Consider the following 18944-nt stretch of genomic DNA (forward strand, 5'->3'; position numbering starts at 1 on the left):
CCACATAAATGTATGTATGTATGTATGTATGTGTACGTGTAATTTAATTTTAAATGAAGCATACTTGTGTATTTATTTAAATAAATACGTTTTCCACATTTTTTTACACAATAAAACATATGCATTTACATACATGTATCACAAATTATGTAAAATTTTAGTATATAGTCGTCAATTTAAGCGTGCAAATATTGGAATAATTTTACGTAACGATATTAGCATTTTGTTTTACAATACCGCATTTAAATAACAACAAAATAAAAAATTGTATCACAAATTTATTTTTTACGTAAAATGTGCGTAATATTGATAAGATAAAAGTGTACATCAAAAAAAGCCGTTGTAAAAGTAAATCCAGGCCGCAAATGAATTGTATAGGAAAAGAAGAATGTGATGACACTTAAAGCACTTGAAATTATTGTAATTGTAACAAATTTCTTAGCATTATAGGTTCTCTACACATTGGGCAATCCGTAATTTGAACAGAACAAGTCTCGCATGTTGTGTGACCGCAAGGAACTAGGATAATTTTCAAATCATTTTCTAGGCATATTGAACATTTGACATCTGAAGTTCCCGACGCCTCCGAATTTTCAGCGTAATCCTCTTCTTCTTCGTAGTTCTCTTCCTCTTCTTCCTGATTGTTGTTATATTGATTGAATACTTCGGTAACGAACTGTTCGCCTTTAACAACTTGTAAGAAATCACAATTCGGGTAGCCCTTCGCATGCTCCTGCAAAGGATTATCTCCTTCTGTCCAGTGCTTGAAAATACTGTCGCAGTGATAACATTGGGCTTTATCAGCGATGCCGGAATAGTAAAAACCATTTTTAGCAAGCTCTTCAGCCGACATAGTCATTGGAATCGGCCAGTTTTCAAACGATTTATACCGAGCCTCGTAAGTGGTGTAATTTGGATTAACGGGTACTCCTATTCGTGTGTGTCCTTCGCATCTTGGTTTCTTAATGAAATCACAGTTCGGTTGTCTTGTTGTGTGTATAATACCTGGATTCTTTTTCTTCAGTTCTTTTATGTCAAGTTGGAGGTTGCACGTGAAGCAGACTATTTTCGCAATGATAATATTGTAATAGAATCCACTTTTAGCTATATTTCTTTTATTTTTGGGGTTTAGGTTAAGCAGTTTTAGCGTCTTCAGCCGATCTCTTCTATTTGCGGGATCCATGTTGGTGTTCATTAATTGGGGGGGGGGGGGGGATTCAAATGTATTGTTCGTTTTGTGAACTCTTAATAAGCACTACTGCACAATGTTATCGCACACATCATATATATAGACTTCCTTATCGCGAGATACGGGTAATCATAGGCATTCTAAAAAAAATTGGTTGTGACCAACCTATGGCTTTGTTTACCTTTGAGGAATGTGTATATTTAAGTATAAAAAAAATGATAATGATATACACAAATAATAGCTATGAGGGCATTTTCGATACAAGATTGGATGTCAATGTAGGGAAACTCACGCAAGACAAAAGTTCTACTTCCGGCTGTCAGATTTTGTTCAATTTTTTTTCTGTTTCTTAATATCACTATACATAAGTATTATCCACGATTATTCCACACTACTGAACGTATTCAACTAAAAAAATATTTTTTTTTTTATGTACTAACATACAGTTTATAAGGCTTTGGATATAATTCGTAAGCCGGAAGTAGTAATTTTTTTTAAACAATTAATTTCATTATTTTATTTTACCATTTTAAATTATTTCCGTGTTCTTGATATTTTATGGTTATAAATTATAAATTATAACCATAAAATATCAAGAACACGGAAATAATTTAAAATGGCAAAATAAAATAATGAAATTAATTGTTTAAAAAAAATTACTACTTCCGGCTTACGAATTATATCCAAAGCCTTATAAACTGTATGTTAGTACATAAAAAATTAAAATATAATTTTTTAGTTGAATACTTTCAATAGTGTGGAATAATCGTGTGGTCACAACATTTATTTTTCTAAGAAGAAAAAATCCGATTTTTTAATTTATGTACATGGATACAAGGATTATACTGGAATTTTCTCACGAAGGCCACGCATATTTAAAGATTGGAGAAAAATAGTAAAATAAAAATCGAACAAGATTAAACCGCCACATCTGGTATGCGGATCTTCATTAAATTTTACATGTTACTTAGTATTGAGTTAAAGCCTTTAGTTATGAAGTTTCATTTCAATACACTGAAAGGCTTCGTATCGAATTTTGTTTTTGACACTTATCACAGTCATTGTTCGCAACCAAATTTTTTTACGTATAAATATATACATACTATCAATATTTGATCTACGAGCAAACCAGATAAACACTTATTATGTTTCCTTTAATAAAAATCACTTGAATTTAAGTTCAATAAGATTTATTCTATTTTAAATGTAGTCATTAGCAATGATCAGCGTTGGGACGATGCTTTTCGCAAAAAAAAATGGTCGCACTAGTCAAATAAAATATAATTAAGGATGTCCATCACGGTGATAAAGAACCGTTGAACCAAGAGACTTCATTTGAATTTGAATCGTTTGATCTCTTAACATTTATATATACTACATAGTACTATATTGTATGTAGATATAGTATATTACAATATAATATGTTATTATTTTATATACAGTGTACGTATATACATATGTATGTATGTATTTAAAAATAAATGATGACAAAGAACAGCATACATACATATATACATATTATAATATTTGAAACGTTCTGATGTAATATTTTGTATATTGAATTGCTTCCTTTTTCGAAATTTAATAAACGTCTTTTCATATGCAAACGTCAACGCAGCTTTCATATCATGCTTTGCGCGATCGTAATATAGTCGAATTGCCAAAAATAAAAATTAGTATGACACGCTTGACGCCTTTCACCTTTATATTTCAATCTAACCATAATAATACTCAAATCTTAGTAAAAAACGTGTTATCGAATACTTTTTTCAATTTATATAGTCTTAAACACAATAAAAAATAAATATGGACAGCGAAATGTACAAAATGGTAAGAACACACTCAAAAGTACGGCACGGTGTGCCTAGTGTGTCCAGCTGTAATAGGCATTTGGATTATTAGAGTTTTTCCAACAGTAATTATTGAGACGGTTCTAGTCAAAATTGACACTACTAAAAATCCAAACTACCTATCAAGCAGGGTTGTAGAATAGTACGGTACGCGCCGGTACGGCGCCCCGCCACCTTTTAGTGCGAAATCACAAAGCGTGGGATGTGGGACGTGGTTTTTTTTTTAGATATTTTAAGCATATAGAAAAAATATGGCATACATGGTACCGTCTTTTCAAAAAGAAACATTTGAGCTGTTTCGTTGAAATTGTATAATAGTGTTTATCTTTGCTTTTTTATTTGTAGTATCATTATGTTTACTAATTTTTAATAGCATTCCAGCTTCTAAATTAACTTCCCTTTTCCATTTGCTTCCTTTCCCGGTAAGGTGTTGGGCTTCCACCTTCCACCACGTGGTCCTTACCGAACAGTAATTTTAAATCATCTACTGACAAGGAAGAGCCTTCCGGCATGTAGCGGTTTCAAGCTTAGAGTCATTTAAGTAGAGTCAAAATTAATTATGTAAAAATGCATGTATTGTAAAAATTATACAAAAAATTTTGCAAAAAAATTGTGCAAAATCGAGCGTACCGGCACCTAAAAATTTAGCACTACACCACTGCTACCAAAATCTTAATCTATTTCCACGTTCGATTATTCGCTCCGCTGCAAATGATTGCAAACCACGTTCATTTCGCTGCATGCTAATTTCATACTTTTGTCTCAGCTTTTACCATTTTAAACTTGCCAGAAAGATCCAACTCACTTTTAAGAATTGCCAATCATCAATGTACATTGTACATCGAAATGTAATCTGGACAACCCCATGAATATCTCGTCTTTCGTACATGCTGAAAATGATCATGCAGCTTGTAGCAAACCCTCGATTATTTCCTCTCTAGAAGGCAAACGGGAAACCACTGGAGATAATCTTTCACAAGACAGCTTTAGTATTTCAAAAAGAGAATGCACGATTGACATAATTAAGCTCGGAATCGAGCATCAATTAAAAATGAGGTAAAAAAATCTTGTAAAAATGACTCTTGAACAAAATGAATATTCCCATGTGGGTTTCGATTCTTTCCTCTCTGGAAGGCAAACGGGAAACCACTGGAGATAATCTTTCACAAGACAGTTTTACTATTTCAAAAAGAGAATACACGATTGACATGATTAAGCTCGGAATCGAGCATCAATTAAAAATGAGGTAAAAAAATCTTGTAAAAAAATGGATCTTGAACACCATGAATATTCCCATGTGGGTTTCGATTCTTTCCTCTCTAGAAGGTAAACGGGAAACCACTGGAGATAATCTTTCACAAGACAGCTTTACTATTTCAAAAAGAGAATACACGATTGACATGATTAAGCTCGGAATCGAGCATCAATTAAAAATGAGGTAAAAATGGCTCTTGAACAACATGAATATTCCCATGTGGGTTTCGATTCTTTCCTCTCTGGAAGGCAAACGGGAAACCACTGGAGATAATCTTTCACAATACAGTTTTACTATTTCAAAAAGAGAATACACGATTGACATGATTAAGCTCGGAATCGAGCATCAATTAAAAATGAGGTAAAAAAATCTTGTAAAAAAATGGATCTTAAACACTATGAATATTACCATGTGGGTTTCGATTCTTTCCTCTCTAGAAGGCAAACGGGAAACCACTGGAGATAATCTTTCACAAGACAGCTTTACTATTTCAAAAAGAGAATACACGATTGACATGATTAAGCTCGGAATCGAGCATCAATTAAAAATGAGGTAAAAAAATCTTGTATAATGGATCTTGAACGTCATCAATATTCCCATGAATATACGTATAGGTACATATGTACATATATGATGTGGTTTTTCTTCTCATCTTTCATTGAGGTTTCGAATGTGGTTTTAGGTCCATATTACTGACAGACACATGTTACGTAGATGTAGCACGCGTGTCGTTAGTTGACGATCGCCATCTGTGTATGTGGCGCACGCAGTCCGAGTCCTCGTCCTGGCCAGTCGTTCCCGAACCGTGGTGCCCGACGCACCCCCTCTCGATCCGAGGCTCGAGCGAACGAGCTTCGCGCCAAATACGAAAGTCTCAAACTAGTGTTCGTTGAAGAAATCAAATTAAATAGAGTGACAGTGAAGTTTGTGCGTGACTTTTTGGAACGGACCGAAGAATACTAAACTGTGAGTGGGTCTTTAACACATCTGCGGAATTCATTTGGTAATTATGAATTTTAAATAAAAAAAATAATATAAAAAGCGACGGTGTTATAATATTTGTCATTTGAAATGTAACTTCTAATATTAGTTTGAATAAGGTCAAACGCTCAAGTTCTCACGGAAGATTATTTTTAAAAAAGCTACACTTTTCACATTCATTTCTATTGATTTTTTGCGCCAACGGGATATTTAATATATATTGCATGGCATGCAAGCAAGAATCAAATTTTAAACTATCGAAAAAGCTTTGCCGGATGATTGAATACATATTAAAAAAAAAAGTTAAACTATTATGTGGTTTTAAAATTATGGAAGATCCTATCTACAATTTTCTTATTTTCGCTTTACTTCTTCTAAACGTGTTTTTTTATACGGAATTTATTTTAGAATTTATGCACCGTGTAAAAACAGAAATAGGTGTATGTACATATATATGTATGTAATATAATATGAAACAGGAACTTCTTAAGATATCTGATTAGAAAAATGTATATAAAACATTATGTAGATGATTTGTGTACATTAAAAATTAAACCTCAACCCCAAAAGGTCGTGACGTTTTTGTTAATATTTTTTTAAATTAAAAATTACAATCGTGCTTATGTATTTAATTAAAATTTAATGATAAGTAAATATATACATATATGTAATAAATACATTCCTAAAAAATAAAATAAATATGTTTGTACTATTGCGAATGCGAAATTAATGTATTAGATTAGATTGAAGCTGATTACGTTTTTTGTTTAAGGTTTGCAGTTTTCAACGATATTTCGAAGGCAATCAAGATTCTCAATATTAATTCATCTATGTATAAATTTTAAGAATACCAAATTATGATATTTTATTTAAATTAAATACACATAAATGAGCGCGGTTGTTTTTTTAATTACAAAAATATAACTAAAAGTTGCACATTTTATTGTTGAGGCATTATTTTTTACAAGGTTTCACTTCATCAATTAGTCTGAAAAACTTCCTATAATCTTTCGATCGCTTTTATATAAATCCTCTACATAATATATTTTCTATAGATTTATCTAATCTGGAATAATACTTTCCAGTTTATAGACTTAATAAACCAATTTATTTTTTATATCATTGATGTGCAAATGTTAATATATTTTTCTTAACACAGTCATTGTAGGATAAAATTTAATTAAAACGTTAAAAAGTTTGAAAATCGTCGCATAATGTTCAGGGTGAACGAGTTCTCGTCCTGTCTCCAAACACCGTCTCGCAAAACAGGGTCGAATTGTAATTTCAAATTCGTTTTATTTCAATCAAAATTTTACTCGAAAATCCTTTCAACGTCGAATCGAATTCTTTCGGCTCGTTAAAATTTGAGAAGGGTTTTATATAGGCCATTTATTAGAATCGGAGAGGTTCATGATGCAAATTGACTATAAACGAGCCAATTAATGGCAGGTGATAGAGTCAAGTAATAGGCGATTAGCACCCCATGAACGTTTAAGTGTTAAACTTTAGGTGTTCGTCTTCACCGGACTTCCAATCCGTTATAATTATTATTTAAAAGTAAAATTATGATGTATTGCCATATATTTATTACAATATTTCGAGCAAACTGACGCACTCAAGAATCACAGTATTTATTATATATTTTTATGAAGTTTATACTCTGTTTTAACGTAAAAAATATGATTTCAGTAATGTTTATGTGTACGTTATGCAGTTTTTATTTTAATTATTATCAATTTAATTAATTTTTTTATTAATTAATATGTAAAGTAAAATGTAAACTGTACTGGTACATTAAGAAAGACATACATTACGATTTAAATCGACACAATATTGTTTGTCGTGATTCTTATTCTAGAAGAAAAAAGGCTTTAGAAAATATATTTCGAAAAGGAAGATTAAAAAAGATTATCGCGGGTAAGGAAGCTACGGCTGTAAAGCTTTTTTAAGCTCAATATTTGTTGCGACTAGACGCTTGTATTTAATTTTCTGCTATTACTTACTACGCTATTGCGAAGGTGATTCTTTAAACATAAAAAATCCTAGATTCTTTAGACTAAGTAAAATAAATTCTTATAACAAAAAAATAAAAACAAGAAATGAATAAATGTGATGAATGTCCATTAAATTTGAAACATACAATTTGATAAATATTGTTTTCAAAATAACAGTCATATTATTCTTTTTCATAAAAGAAACACTAACTTTGTTATTAAATTCACAAGTCAATATGGATTATAGATTCTAACATTCTAAACGTGTTTTCGTCTAACAATCGATACCGCTTGAAGATTTTTGAGGAGAATTTCCTCTGGCATCGAATTATCCATTCAAATTGAGAATTCTGAGAGAACATCTGTGCCCTGCGGACCGTAAAATCCATAATCTTAAATTTAGCACTAATTACCGGAGAAACCAATAAAACTTTTATACTCTCTTGTTATCGAATTTTCCGAACACTTGGACGTTCTCTGTTTTTATTGTATCTAACATTTTGATTAATGGTGCTTGTGAAAATCAAACACCCACCGAATCACCCTAAAATCGTTCGGAAAACCACCTAAAACCCTCACCCCATCCGTCGGAAAAACCACCTCTCTTAAATCTTAATAAGCAGAAAGCGACCTCGTCCTTGACCGGCTAGCATTTGTACAGTCATGATTTTCAAAATGGAGGCTGGTTTCTAGCTGATTTAAGAAGTCGCGGTGTGTATCGGACACGTCGCAGGTATTGGAGCACCGTTGAACGAGTGCTTTTCCGGGAGATTAATGTGCTCTTGTCATCTCCTTAATGGCTATTTTCATTTATTTATTACCCGCGCCGACAATAAGGAGCAGGCCTCGATAAATCACGGCTTAAAAAATGACGAGGTTTTCCACGACCGGCGAGATCTTTGTTCACATTGTCGGAAAACCCCCACCCCGCTCGGAAAATGGCCCTTGGAGGGGGTGGTGAAGCTGTGCACTTCGCAGTGGAATCGACGTGTCGTCCGTAAATAAGGGGGTGTGACAAAAACCGGGTGCACTTTGGGGTTCCATTCGCAGATGAAAACTCAACAACGGCGTCAGTTTTCATCCCCTATCTACTGAGTTTCTGCGTTGTGTATTGGAATGAGGGAGTGGTCCATAAACAAACAAAGAGATGTGCACTTCGCACAGTGGTAAAAATAACGAACGCATTGTTATTTTTGTTTACGCTCTTGAAAGTTTGGATCAGTTGGGAACTGGTTTGCAGAATGCTTTAGTAAATATATGTATACATACATACATATGTATGTAGGTATGTGTATCTAGTTTTATTTGACATTTATTTCCATCTTCAATGTTTGAAGTCTCTGTGTCAATTTGGTAGGCAGTCTAATTGAGTATGTAAGACTGAAATGAAGAAACCGACAATAACTTGGTTATTTTTTTCTTCATAATATTTTATTGAAACTAGAAACTTACATCAAACTAATTCGAAAATGTTGAGACAATGAAAAAAAAAATCCTCAAAATCCAATAGGAACATTCAACTTCTGTTTGTTTACAACTTCGGTCTGTTTATATTATACAATCTAGCACTGCGCGTCGACAGTTTGGCACAACACAGCACGGAAAAGACTACTTCTATGCATACTATAGATGACAAAACACAAAATTCTGGAAATCTGAAAAGCATAAAATAGAATAATTTTGGTAAAAAAAAGCTTCGTGTTATTTTATGCTAGCGGTTTTACCCGGCTTCGTTCGGTATTTATAATATAAACTGCATGGCTAATCTAATAGTAAACATTTTATCAAATTTATTTTAATAGTTTTATTTTATTTAAATTTATTTGAATATTCATTTGTCAAACATACATACAAAGTCTGTTTTAAAATTACATATGAATATGTATGAGCATAATATTATAATTTCGAAAGAGACTTTGTATGTATATATGTAAGTATTGTTGGTTGGTAATCGAAAACAAACCAGTCTCTATTACTATTCGATATATATTTTTTTCGATTCAAATAAATTTAATAAAAAAACAAATGAATATTTGCTATTAGAATTGCCATGTTTAAGCTGTTTATATTACAAATACTGAGCGAAGCCGGGTAAAAACTAGTTATCTATAGAGTGAATTCAGGCAAAAGAAAGTCATATATTTCTTTATATGATTTTTTTTCCTACAAAAAAAATCTATTATGCTTTTCTATTATGTAATAAAAATACACTCAAACTCGTTCGTTTTGACAACATTTCACAAATTTATCCAAAGACTTGTATCATAAAAAAGCTTTTATTCTCGTAAAGAAAGATTAATTCATTAAAATGAAATTTCATTCATTACAATTCCATGAATTATATTTTCATACAACGCATCTCACCCAATAAAAAATACATTCAACCGAATTCATCCAATTTAATCTTCATCTCGATTAGGTACTTTACATCCGAAAACAGTTCGTTCAATAAAACAGTCGAGCTCCCTGGAACTTGAACGATAAAATTTAAATCGAACTAAGATAGAGATACATGATCCAGATCCAAACATCATAAACGTAACAAAATCACCCCAAATCACTCGAACACTTAGCGTATCAGACGATACACTATTTCGAACCACCAAATCGACAACCCACCATTCAAACGCACCCTCGAACGCATTATCATTAGACGCAACACAGTTTGAGGATCGCAGCTCGCACATTGGATTTCATAAGCGACATGCGAAGTTACAGCTGCCCATTACCCACCCAAACAATTTACTTTTTCTGAACCGAAGTGGACGTCGTTGACATTGACCGATGGTCGGTCGAAGCACCGTTTTCCTTTAATTTGCCCACCCACAATCTCACCCCCTCCCCCTCTTACTTTTAGGCATTAACAGACACACACAAACACACCCCATACATATATACATATGTACATATGTGTAATATAAGCACCGTGAGCTTATTCAATTTGGTAGACATTCCCCGGCGAGTGCTAAACTTACAAACATTAGCCGAACTTCTTAGTTAGACAGGGGTGTGTGTTAAATGAGTGAATCCCCGGTGACTCATGCGGTTATCTTTTTCCTCTCCACATATTCCCCTCTGAAGCTAGATGACTATGCTATTCATATTCTGTCCTTCCGCCCTTCCGTGTCAAATTGGACCCTTTGTCATATTCTCGCGCTTAATTCGAATTAATAGCGCTGCCGTGTTCCGTATTCTAAATTTTACTTAATTCTGTATAAGGATGTTCCGTTACAGTTTAGTGCTTATGTCGTACCTGGAGAATTGTTCGTATGTTTTTTAAAAGGTACACATACCAGTTGTACATTTTTTACATGTATGACTGGTATATGGCTTTATGCATGTACAGTTGTACATGTTTAAAGCCAGCAGTATAGCTCGGTGGCTACGTTAATGCTAACCACCGAGAGGCTAACGAGTTCAAACCTTGGGTTGACCTCGATTGAAGAGAATTTATTCAGAGTATTTCTGCAGTGCTGCTGGTGAAACTTGGATATTTATGACTCCGAGTCGATCGTTTCCTATCAGAGTTCATCTGATTTCATTGTTGAAACGGTTCCTCACCAAATTTTCAAAATAATTTTACCTACTATTTGTCACCACCATTTGAATATGATTTCAAAATTTATAAATAGGTGTCGCTTAGGGGGTAAAACGCTTAATGGCATCATGGTAATATATTATACAATAGTAATATATTATACATGGTAATATATTATACATGGTAATATATTATAGTTGTTTTACCCGGCTTCGCTCAGTATTTGTAATATAAACAGTTTAAACATGGCGAATCTAATAGTAAATATTCATTTGTTTTTTATTAAATTTATTGGAATCGAATCGTCGTCATAGAAACTTTGTTTCGTTTTCGATGTTCCCAACCAAAAATACTTACAAACATACATACAAAGTCTCTTTCGAAATTATATTTTAGATAATTATAAAATAAAAATAATATAAAAAATCTAATATAGTAAATGATTTTGAATGATAAATAGTTCATGATATTGTTGCGTAGAGGTAGGTTCAGGGATCCAAATGACAGGACAAAGACAGCTCGACACACGAAACGTGTGCACCCTCCTTTTAAAGGCAGGTAGCCGAGCGTTCGGACATGCAGTAGTCTGAACAACACCCGCATTCCCCATAAACTAAGAATTCCATGCAAACTCGGAATACTCCACTTTACATTCATCCGGAATTTCTACGTTTCAATATTAAAATTTTCTTTTTTTTTTGTTCAACTATTATCATAGTAATATTATTAACAAATTAAAAAAAAAACGATTGTCCATAAAGATATATGTATGTACATATGTTTAAATGTAGCCCAGGTACATTTTTCATGTGATTAATTTTTCCGATTGGATAATTATTTCGTTGTGTAAATATTACGTCAATCTTGCTTTTATTCGATATCTAGGTATGTATCATTGTAAAACGTAACTTGTATTATCAATTTCGCTGTATCAACGGAAAACTTTCGTGCGGGGAAAACTCGTACCGTACTCATCATTTCACAGGGGGTTGTGTTTTTCCTCCACTCGAGCAATCGAGTCACGTGCCGCTAGTATAGGAAATAGAGATGGAAAAATTTCAGGGTTTCTTTAGAAATATAAGATTGGACTTAAAAATAAACCGCACAATGTTTTCTATACTTACACTTGCCATTCCAGTATCTATGTAACATCCTACGAGAACAATAGTATTGCGAAGCAAATATTTGTGCTTTTTCTACGGCTCAATCTGTATCAGATGTTGCCTTCATATATTTATGTTCGACTTAATTTACAAATTGATATCATTTATTTTATTTTGATATAAAATTTCGGAAAAAAAGAATAAACGTATTAGAGGCCACCAGTATTTATTAATATTGTTAAAGGTAAAACATTATATTTAATGTTTTGCGAAATATTTATCGAAACGAATAAAAATGGACTTATGTCACTATAAAATATAACTGCTCAAATATTGACGTCTATTAAGAAATTAATACTTACATTAGTTTCACATACGTTGCATGTCTTTATTTTACCCTTTCGAGACTCCAAATTAGATGCGAGCTAAAGCATTGAAAATGTTATCAAAAACCAGTTTGTGCTAAGTTAAATTTAAATAATTTATATTCTAAATATTCTTTAAATCCCACAAATTATACTATTAAACTGATTGTCTTTATTATTTTTTTTTCTTTAGAAGTAATTTTTAAATCACCTTAAAAAAATAAATTCATTTCAATTAATGTATATTTAATGGTTTAATATGAAAAGAAAAAAAATGGTTCAAAACCTCGCTAAATAAAATTATTATAATTACGTATTTTTATATGGCGAGAAGGAAACATTTTCAATTAATGTTTAAAAAAAAGGACGATTTCAAAATTGGACGATGGCGTAGTCGGTTAGCTCATCAAACTCAGATATACCTATAAGAGGATATTTGTGTTCGAGAGTTCACCAGTTCGACACCGCCGCAAGTCTCGACGAATTTTGATTTTGATTTTGATTTTTAAATGCTTTTTATTATTACGAAATTATGTTCACAATACATCTTATATCTATTTTAATAGCTACTAATCTACTGATCTTTTTCTATTTTACAATTTTAATTTAATTTGGTTAGTAATCACAGTATTATATTATTCTAATGTTAATCTAAAGCATAATAGGAAAAAGAGCTCAAAAACCTATTTACAATCCTTATAAATGTTAATAATACATCTAATACATAATATTAATTAAAGACTATCTAAAGTCGATTACCTAAAGCAGATTGTGTTTAGGTAATCTGTGTTTATACCTGAAGGGTATAGACATTTTGTTGTAATCACCGAGACTCTTCACAAGTGTGTTAGTATAGTTATTAGTGATTCTTTCATAGAATCTACTGGTTAGTTTGTTAGTAATGTCTGTAACAAACGTAATATTATATATAGCATGCAGTTTTTTCAGGTTAGTATATATGGGTGTATTATAAATTATTTTAAGGGATTTATTTTGTATTACTTGGAGCTTGGAAAGGTTAGTATTCGAGGCGTTATTCCATACAGGTGAAGCATAGGTTAATAATGGTAATATGAGCGCGCGATATAATTTTATTTTATTTAGCGTTGATAAAGAACTATGGCGATTAAATATTGGATATATTGAGGATATACCCCGCATCGCCTTGCATTTCGCTGCCTCAATGTGAGGTGCCCATCTCATTCTTTTATCAAACGTTACTCCTAAATATTTTATTACTGACTGCCATTTCAGACTTTCTCCAGAGGGGATTTTCAGATCTGAACTTGGCTTATGTTTTCTAACACTAAAGAATATGGCGTCTGTTTTGGTTTGATTAATTTGAATTTTCCACTTAGTGAAGTGTTTTAATTGCAAATTCAAGATTTTTAAGGATAGTGTCTGGTTTTTTGCTACTTGTGAAGCAAGCTGTATCATCTGCATATAGGGCTATGTGACAGTTTTTTGGAATAGGTATGTCATTTATATATATGGAGAACAAGAGTGGGCCAAGCAAGCTCCCCTGCGGAACGCCAGCTGCGATTATTTTTGGAGACGATAATTCATTATTTACGCTAACCACTAGCTTTCTACGAGTTAAGTACGATTTGATGATGAGAATTAGGTAGTTTGGTATTTTGTTAATAAGGAGCTTATGAATGAGTCCATCGTGCCAAACCGTGTCGAATACCTTTTCTCGACGAATGAATTTATACAAAGTTTAGGCTTTTCATCGATTCATTCATTATGTTCGGCTAGCGTTAGGACACACACACACACACACACACACACACACACACACACACACATACACGCACAGCCACACACACGCAGATTACCGTCTTTACATATTTGATAGTAGTAACTTATTAGTGTAATAATAGTAGTAGTTTTATATTGTTTATAGGGCATATTATAGATTGGTAGTTTTTACTTACATATAATACACCCGATGAAAATTTCATCACCATAATCGAAATTGCTTACGTCACGCCATATAAATGTAACGATAATTTTATTTAGCTAGGTTTTGAACCAAACGATTAAATATAAATATTAAATTAATTATATTTTAAGGGTATTTGGAAAAATACGACCGCGATGCGATTCGAATGCATGACCGACATACTCCTTTTAATTTTTTTTTATTGAATAGTTTTATCTGCCTTTACACATGCGATGACATTTAATCGGGCTTATCACTAGTTATATTAAACGTAGATAAGCGCTATCTGAAAAGAAATTTATAAATTTTTGAAATTAAATATATTTTTGAAAACAACTTGATTTTTTCAAAATAAATTGTATTCTTTTTATATCTACTATACATATGTAAACATATTCTTCGATGAAACGTCACGCCCTTTCCCAATTTATGAATTTAGTCATAAAACGACGTCGTTCCGTGGGTGTTATTATATTACTCTACAAACCGATAATTTTACAATAAAATAGCGCACACACCCCTGGAATTTTAACACAACGCAAACACGAATATTCCAATAGGAAAATGGAGAGTGAGTAAAAAATCACATTAAAAACGCGGCGTATGCGTAATGTTTACGCGCACGAGACTAAACTTAACTGGCCCAAACACCTTATTGCATGTTTATAGAGGCGCTGTAACATATTTTCAGGGGATTAAGGGGTTATTTTATTGCCTACAACAACTGGTGTTATATTCCACGAGGCGGCAATATTCGCGAAAACTTGTTCACTACATTATGTACGGATAAATAGAGACGATAACGACGACCTAGCGAACGCTATCTGCGAAATTTATTACGTAAACAGGACACGGATTATCCCGGTGTCCGATAATGTGCATTTTACTATAATTTGTTTCAAATTTGTAGAAGAAAAGGGTTTCATATCGCGCGTCTCATCGCTACGGCCTACCATCGACAGTTGAGGTGGGTCGAACTATAGTGGCCGTCAAGCTTAAGGTTCCACAATTAACACAAAGCTAATCTGATTTATTGTTGTTAGTTTCAAATATTTTTTTTTTTACGAAAATCTGTCGAAATCTACACTCGTATTGTATATAAGATGTATCAATGAATTAAATATTTATTGTGATTTATTTATTTATTTATTTATATGTATTTGAGTATCAATCCCCGATCCCGTTTTTATCCTGTTTAGAAAACATGTATGTGTATTTGTATATTTTTTTGAAATATATCCGTTAAAGGAAGTGAAAGTTTAAATAGATATACATTTTTTTTTAAATTAAATCAATATTTTTCTCATGATGCCATTACGTGTTGCCCCTGAGTGACATACATATGTACATATGATATACATATAAATCTAATATATAATTTCGAAAGAGACTTTGTATGTGTGTATTATGTAACATTCGTTGGGAACTTTGTAAACAAGTCAAAGTATTCATGACGACATGGGGACGGGGGACGGGCCTTCGCCCCCGGGGTGCAGGCGCTAGATTCTGGTATACATATAATTTCGAAAGAGACAGTATAAATGTTTGTTTGTTCGTGACAGTCAATTTAATTAAAAAAAAAACAAATGAATATTCAATTAAATATTATAAAAAAAACTGTTCAAATAAATTTATATAAAATAAAGCTATTCAAATAAATTTAATAAAATGTTTACTATAAGATTAGTCATGTTTAAGCGGTTGATATTACAAATATCAAACGAAGCCGGGTAAAAACACTAGTATACATTTTGAAATCATATTCAAATAGTGGTGAAGATGGTTTTGCCAATTTAATGAGGAACCGTTTCAACAATGAAATCAGAAAAAATGGCAAACTTTGATAGGAAACGATTTACTTGGAGTCAATCAGATATTCAAGTCTGACTAGCATAACTATATGTATGTAAATACTTCCGAATAAATAATTTTTAATTTATTATTTTCGAGGTCAACCTAGGGCTATTAACCGAGAATTTAATGGTGGATAGATTTTACACAACCACCGAGCTATACTGCTGGCTTCCACAGATACAAGTATTAAGATTAAATTGAAACTGGCAGTTTTTCAAATTAATTCAGGGCCATTATTAAACCTTTTCAGGTAAAAATTTATACTGCGCAAGTGTCTGAAAGACATATATTTCACTCGTCACCCGTAATATGACATTTTGCACGTGACAATTTTTTAAATGTAAAAGAAATTACTTACTTATGTATAGGCGGGGTGGAAATAAAATTTCTATAATTTTTTTATTATAAAATCATTATAATTTCAGATATTATATAGCCTGATTCTATCTGTTTGTTTTTTCCGTATTGTGGAAACGTTATTAAATGCATAATATAAAACTTACTTATTATTATTGTTATTAGATGTAAATATAAGAATTACGATATAAAAATCAGAGAAAAATAAATTCACGCAGGGCGAGTGTCGAACACGTTAGGCAGGAGGACTGATGACTTGAACGCGTTACCGTTGAACTATATAATTACGGATCTACAATTCGGCTTAATATGTGTCAATTCTTTTACTACATTTGTATTTTATATATTATTACTTTATCTATGTAGTAACAATAGATGAAGTTTTGTGATCATGCGAAAATTCAAACTCGAGATTTTGACTGATTCGAACTCAGAATCGATCACTGATCACGTTTTCATGATCTAGAAAAAATGTGTGTGTGTGTGTCTGTGTGTGTGTTTGTGTGTGTTTCTGTGTGTGTTTGTATTTTGGGGATATTTTTAACACCGTTAGTCCTATCGAACTGAAACTTAGTATCGATTAATAAAATTCTTATCCACACGTTGTAATTTTTTTTCAAATTTTTAAGTTGACCGGAAATGGTACCTCCCCTTATAGGTGTCCTCTTTTTTTTAAGTTTTTGAATTCAATTATCTCCCAAACCACTAACTGAATCAGACTGAATTTTTTTAAATATGATAGAAATAATAATTTTTATAACCTTATATTTTTTAAATATTTCTATCTGAACCGGAAGTAGTACTTTTACTCTAGAGAATCGAGGTTTTTTGTTTTTCTCAGAATCTTTTTGGTTTATTGAACTGAAATTTCATATCTAAAAGTTTAAGCTTAATACCAAGTTATATATAAAATTTAGTAAGTATCTGTCAACCGGAAGTGGCAGTTTACTCTTGTTCAATTTTTCTTCCACTATTTTTTTCGACCTCTTAAACATGTGTGTTCGTCACAAAAAAAATCAAGTATAATTCTTGTAGCAATGTAATGAAAATAAAAAAAAATATTAAATTTTATAAACCGGAAGTGGGATTTTTTTCACTTAGGAAGGTTTACAATGTTGTGCCCACTACTCTGTCCACACCCCTGAACCTATTAAGCTGAAAATTTATTTTAAGTAAAGTAGATATAGGTAGCGATCACAGATTAGTCCGTGCCAAGATGGCCATTAATATAAATTGCGAACGAAGGAAATTAATAAAAGGATGCAGTAACTCTCCAGATTTCGCTCAACTAAGGTCTAGGAAAAAGGAATTCGAACTCGAACTTGGAAATCGATACGGGAAATTAAACCCAGAAGCAGACATCGAGGAATTGAACACTGTAATTAGTTCGGTTCTAACCTCAACAGGTAAGAAATTAGGTGGATTCAGGAAACAGATTAAATTAAGCAAAATTTCAGCGGAAACAAAAAACCTAATTAAGCATAAAAGGAATTTAGATAGGGATAATAATAAGCAAGAATACAATCTAGTAAATAAGGAAATTAAAAAGAGAATAGTCAGGGATGTCAGGGATTTTAACAGCAAGCTAATAGAAAATACCATTAAGAATAACCGTAGCCTGAAAAAGTGCAAACAGGATCTTTTCTTAGGCAAAAACCAAATGATCGCAATCAGATCAGAGAGCGGAGTAATAATTAGGAATAGAGAAGAAATCATAGACAGAGTTTACACGTTCTATGCAAAACTATACGAGAACGACAACGGCCAATTCCCCGCTCTGGAATCGACACACGGCCAAAGGGTTCCTACAGTATTGCCTAGCGAAGTAGAGGCCGCGCTAAAAACTGCAAAGAACGGTAAAACCCCAGGGGAAGATAATATTCCCATTGACTTACTAAAATGTGGCGGCCCCCCCCTAATTAATATCTTAGCTAGGCTTTTCAGCAAATGCATCCAGAACCAAGCTATACCAGAAGGATGGAATAACGCAACTATCATTTTAATACACAAAAAAGGCGACAAAAGCGATATCAAGAACTACCGACCCATTAGTCTACTTTCAGCGGTCTACAAGCTCTTCACGAAGGTTATTACAGAAAGGCTGAGAAATATCCTCGACGAGAACCAACCTATAGAGCAGGCAGGGTTTAGGGCAAATTTCAGCACAATGGACCACCTCCAAGTAGTTGGCGAACTAATCGAGCGCGCCAACGAATATCAACGGCCATTGTGCCTAGGTTTCGTCGATTATGAGAAAGCCTTCGATACAGTTAGTCATAATGCAGTACTTAACGCTCTAAAAACACAGGGAGTGCCGGAACCCTATGTGGGACTGTTAGCTGCAATATATAAGAATGCCACAGCTTCGGTTAAAATTTTTTCAGGTACAGATAGATTTAGCATAGGAAAAGGAGTAAGACAAGGAGATACAATCTCGCCCAAGTTATTCAATGCGGTGCTTGAGGGAGTTTTCAGGAAATTGGATTGGGATACAGCCGGAGTAAGCATCAATG

The 18944-nt window shown here is 32.7% G+C and overlaps 1 protein-coding gene across 1 annotated transcript; it reads right to left on the minus strand.

Moving 5' to 3' along the window:
- Positions 1 to 415: 415 nt before the first annotated feature.
- On the minus strand, positions 416 to 1183 carry LOC143914102 (baculoviral IAP repeat-containing protein 7-B-like). Its single transcript, XM_077434194.1, has one exon. It carries the CDS (start codon positions 1181 to 1183, stop codon positions 416 to 418), a length of 768 nt encoding a protein of 255 aa, XP_077290320.1.
- Between the last annotated feature and the right edge of the window lie 17761 nt (positions 1184 to 18944).

The sequence above is a fragment of the Arctopsyche grandis genome, chromosome 7 (assembly GCF_051622035.1).
Source record: "Arctopsyche grandis isolate Sample6627 chromosome 7, ASM5162203v2, whole genome shotgun sequence".
Taxonomy (NCBI): Eukaryota; Metazoa; Arthropoda; class Insecta; order Trichoptera; family Hydropsychidae; genus Arctopsyche; species Arctopsyche grandis.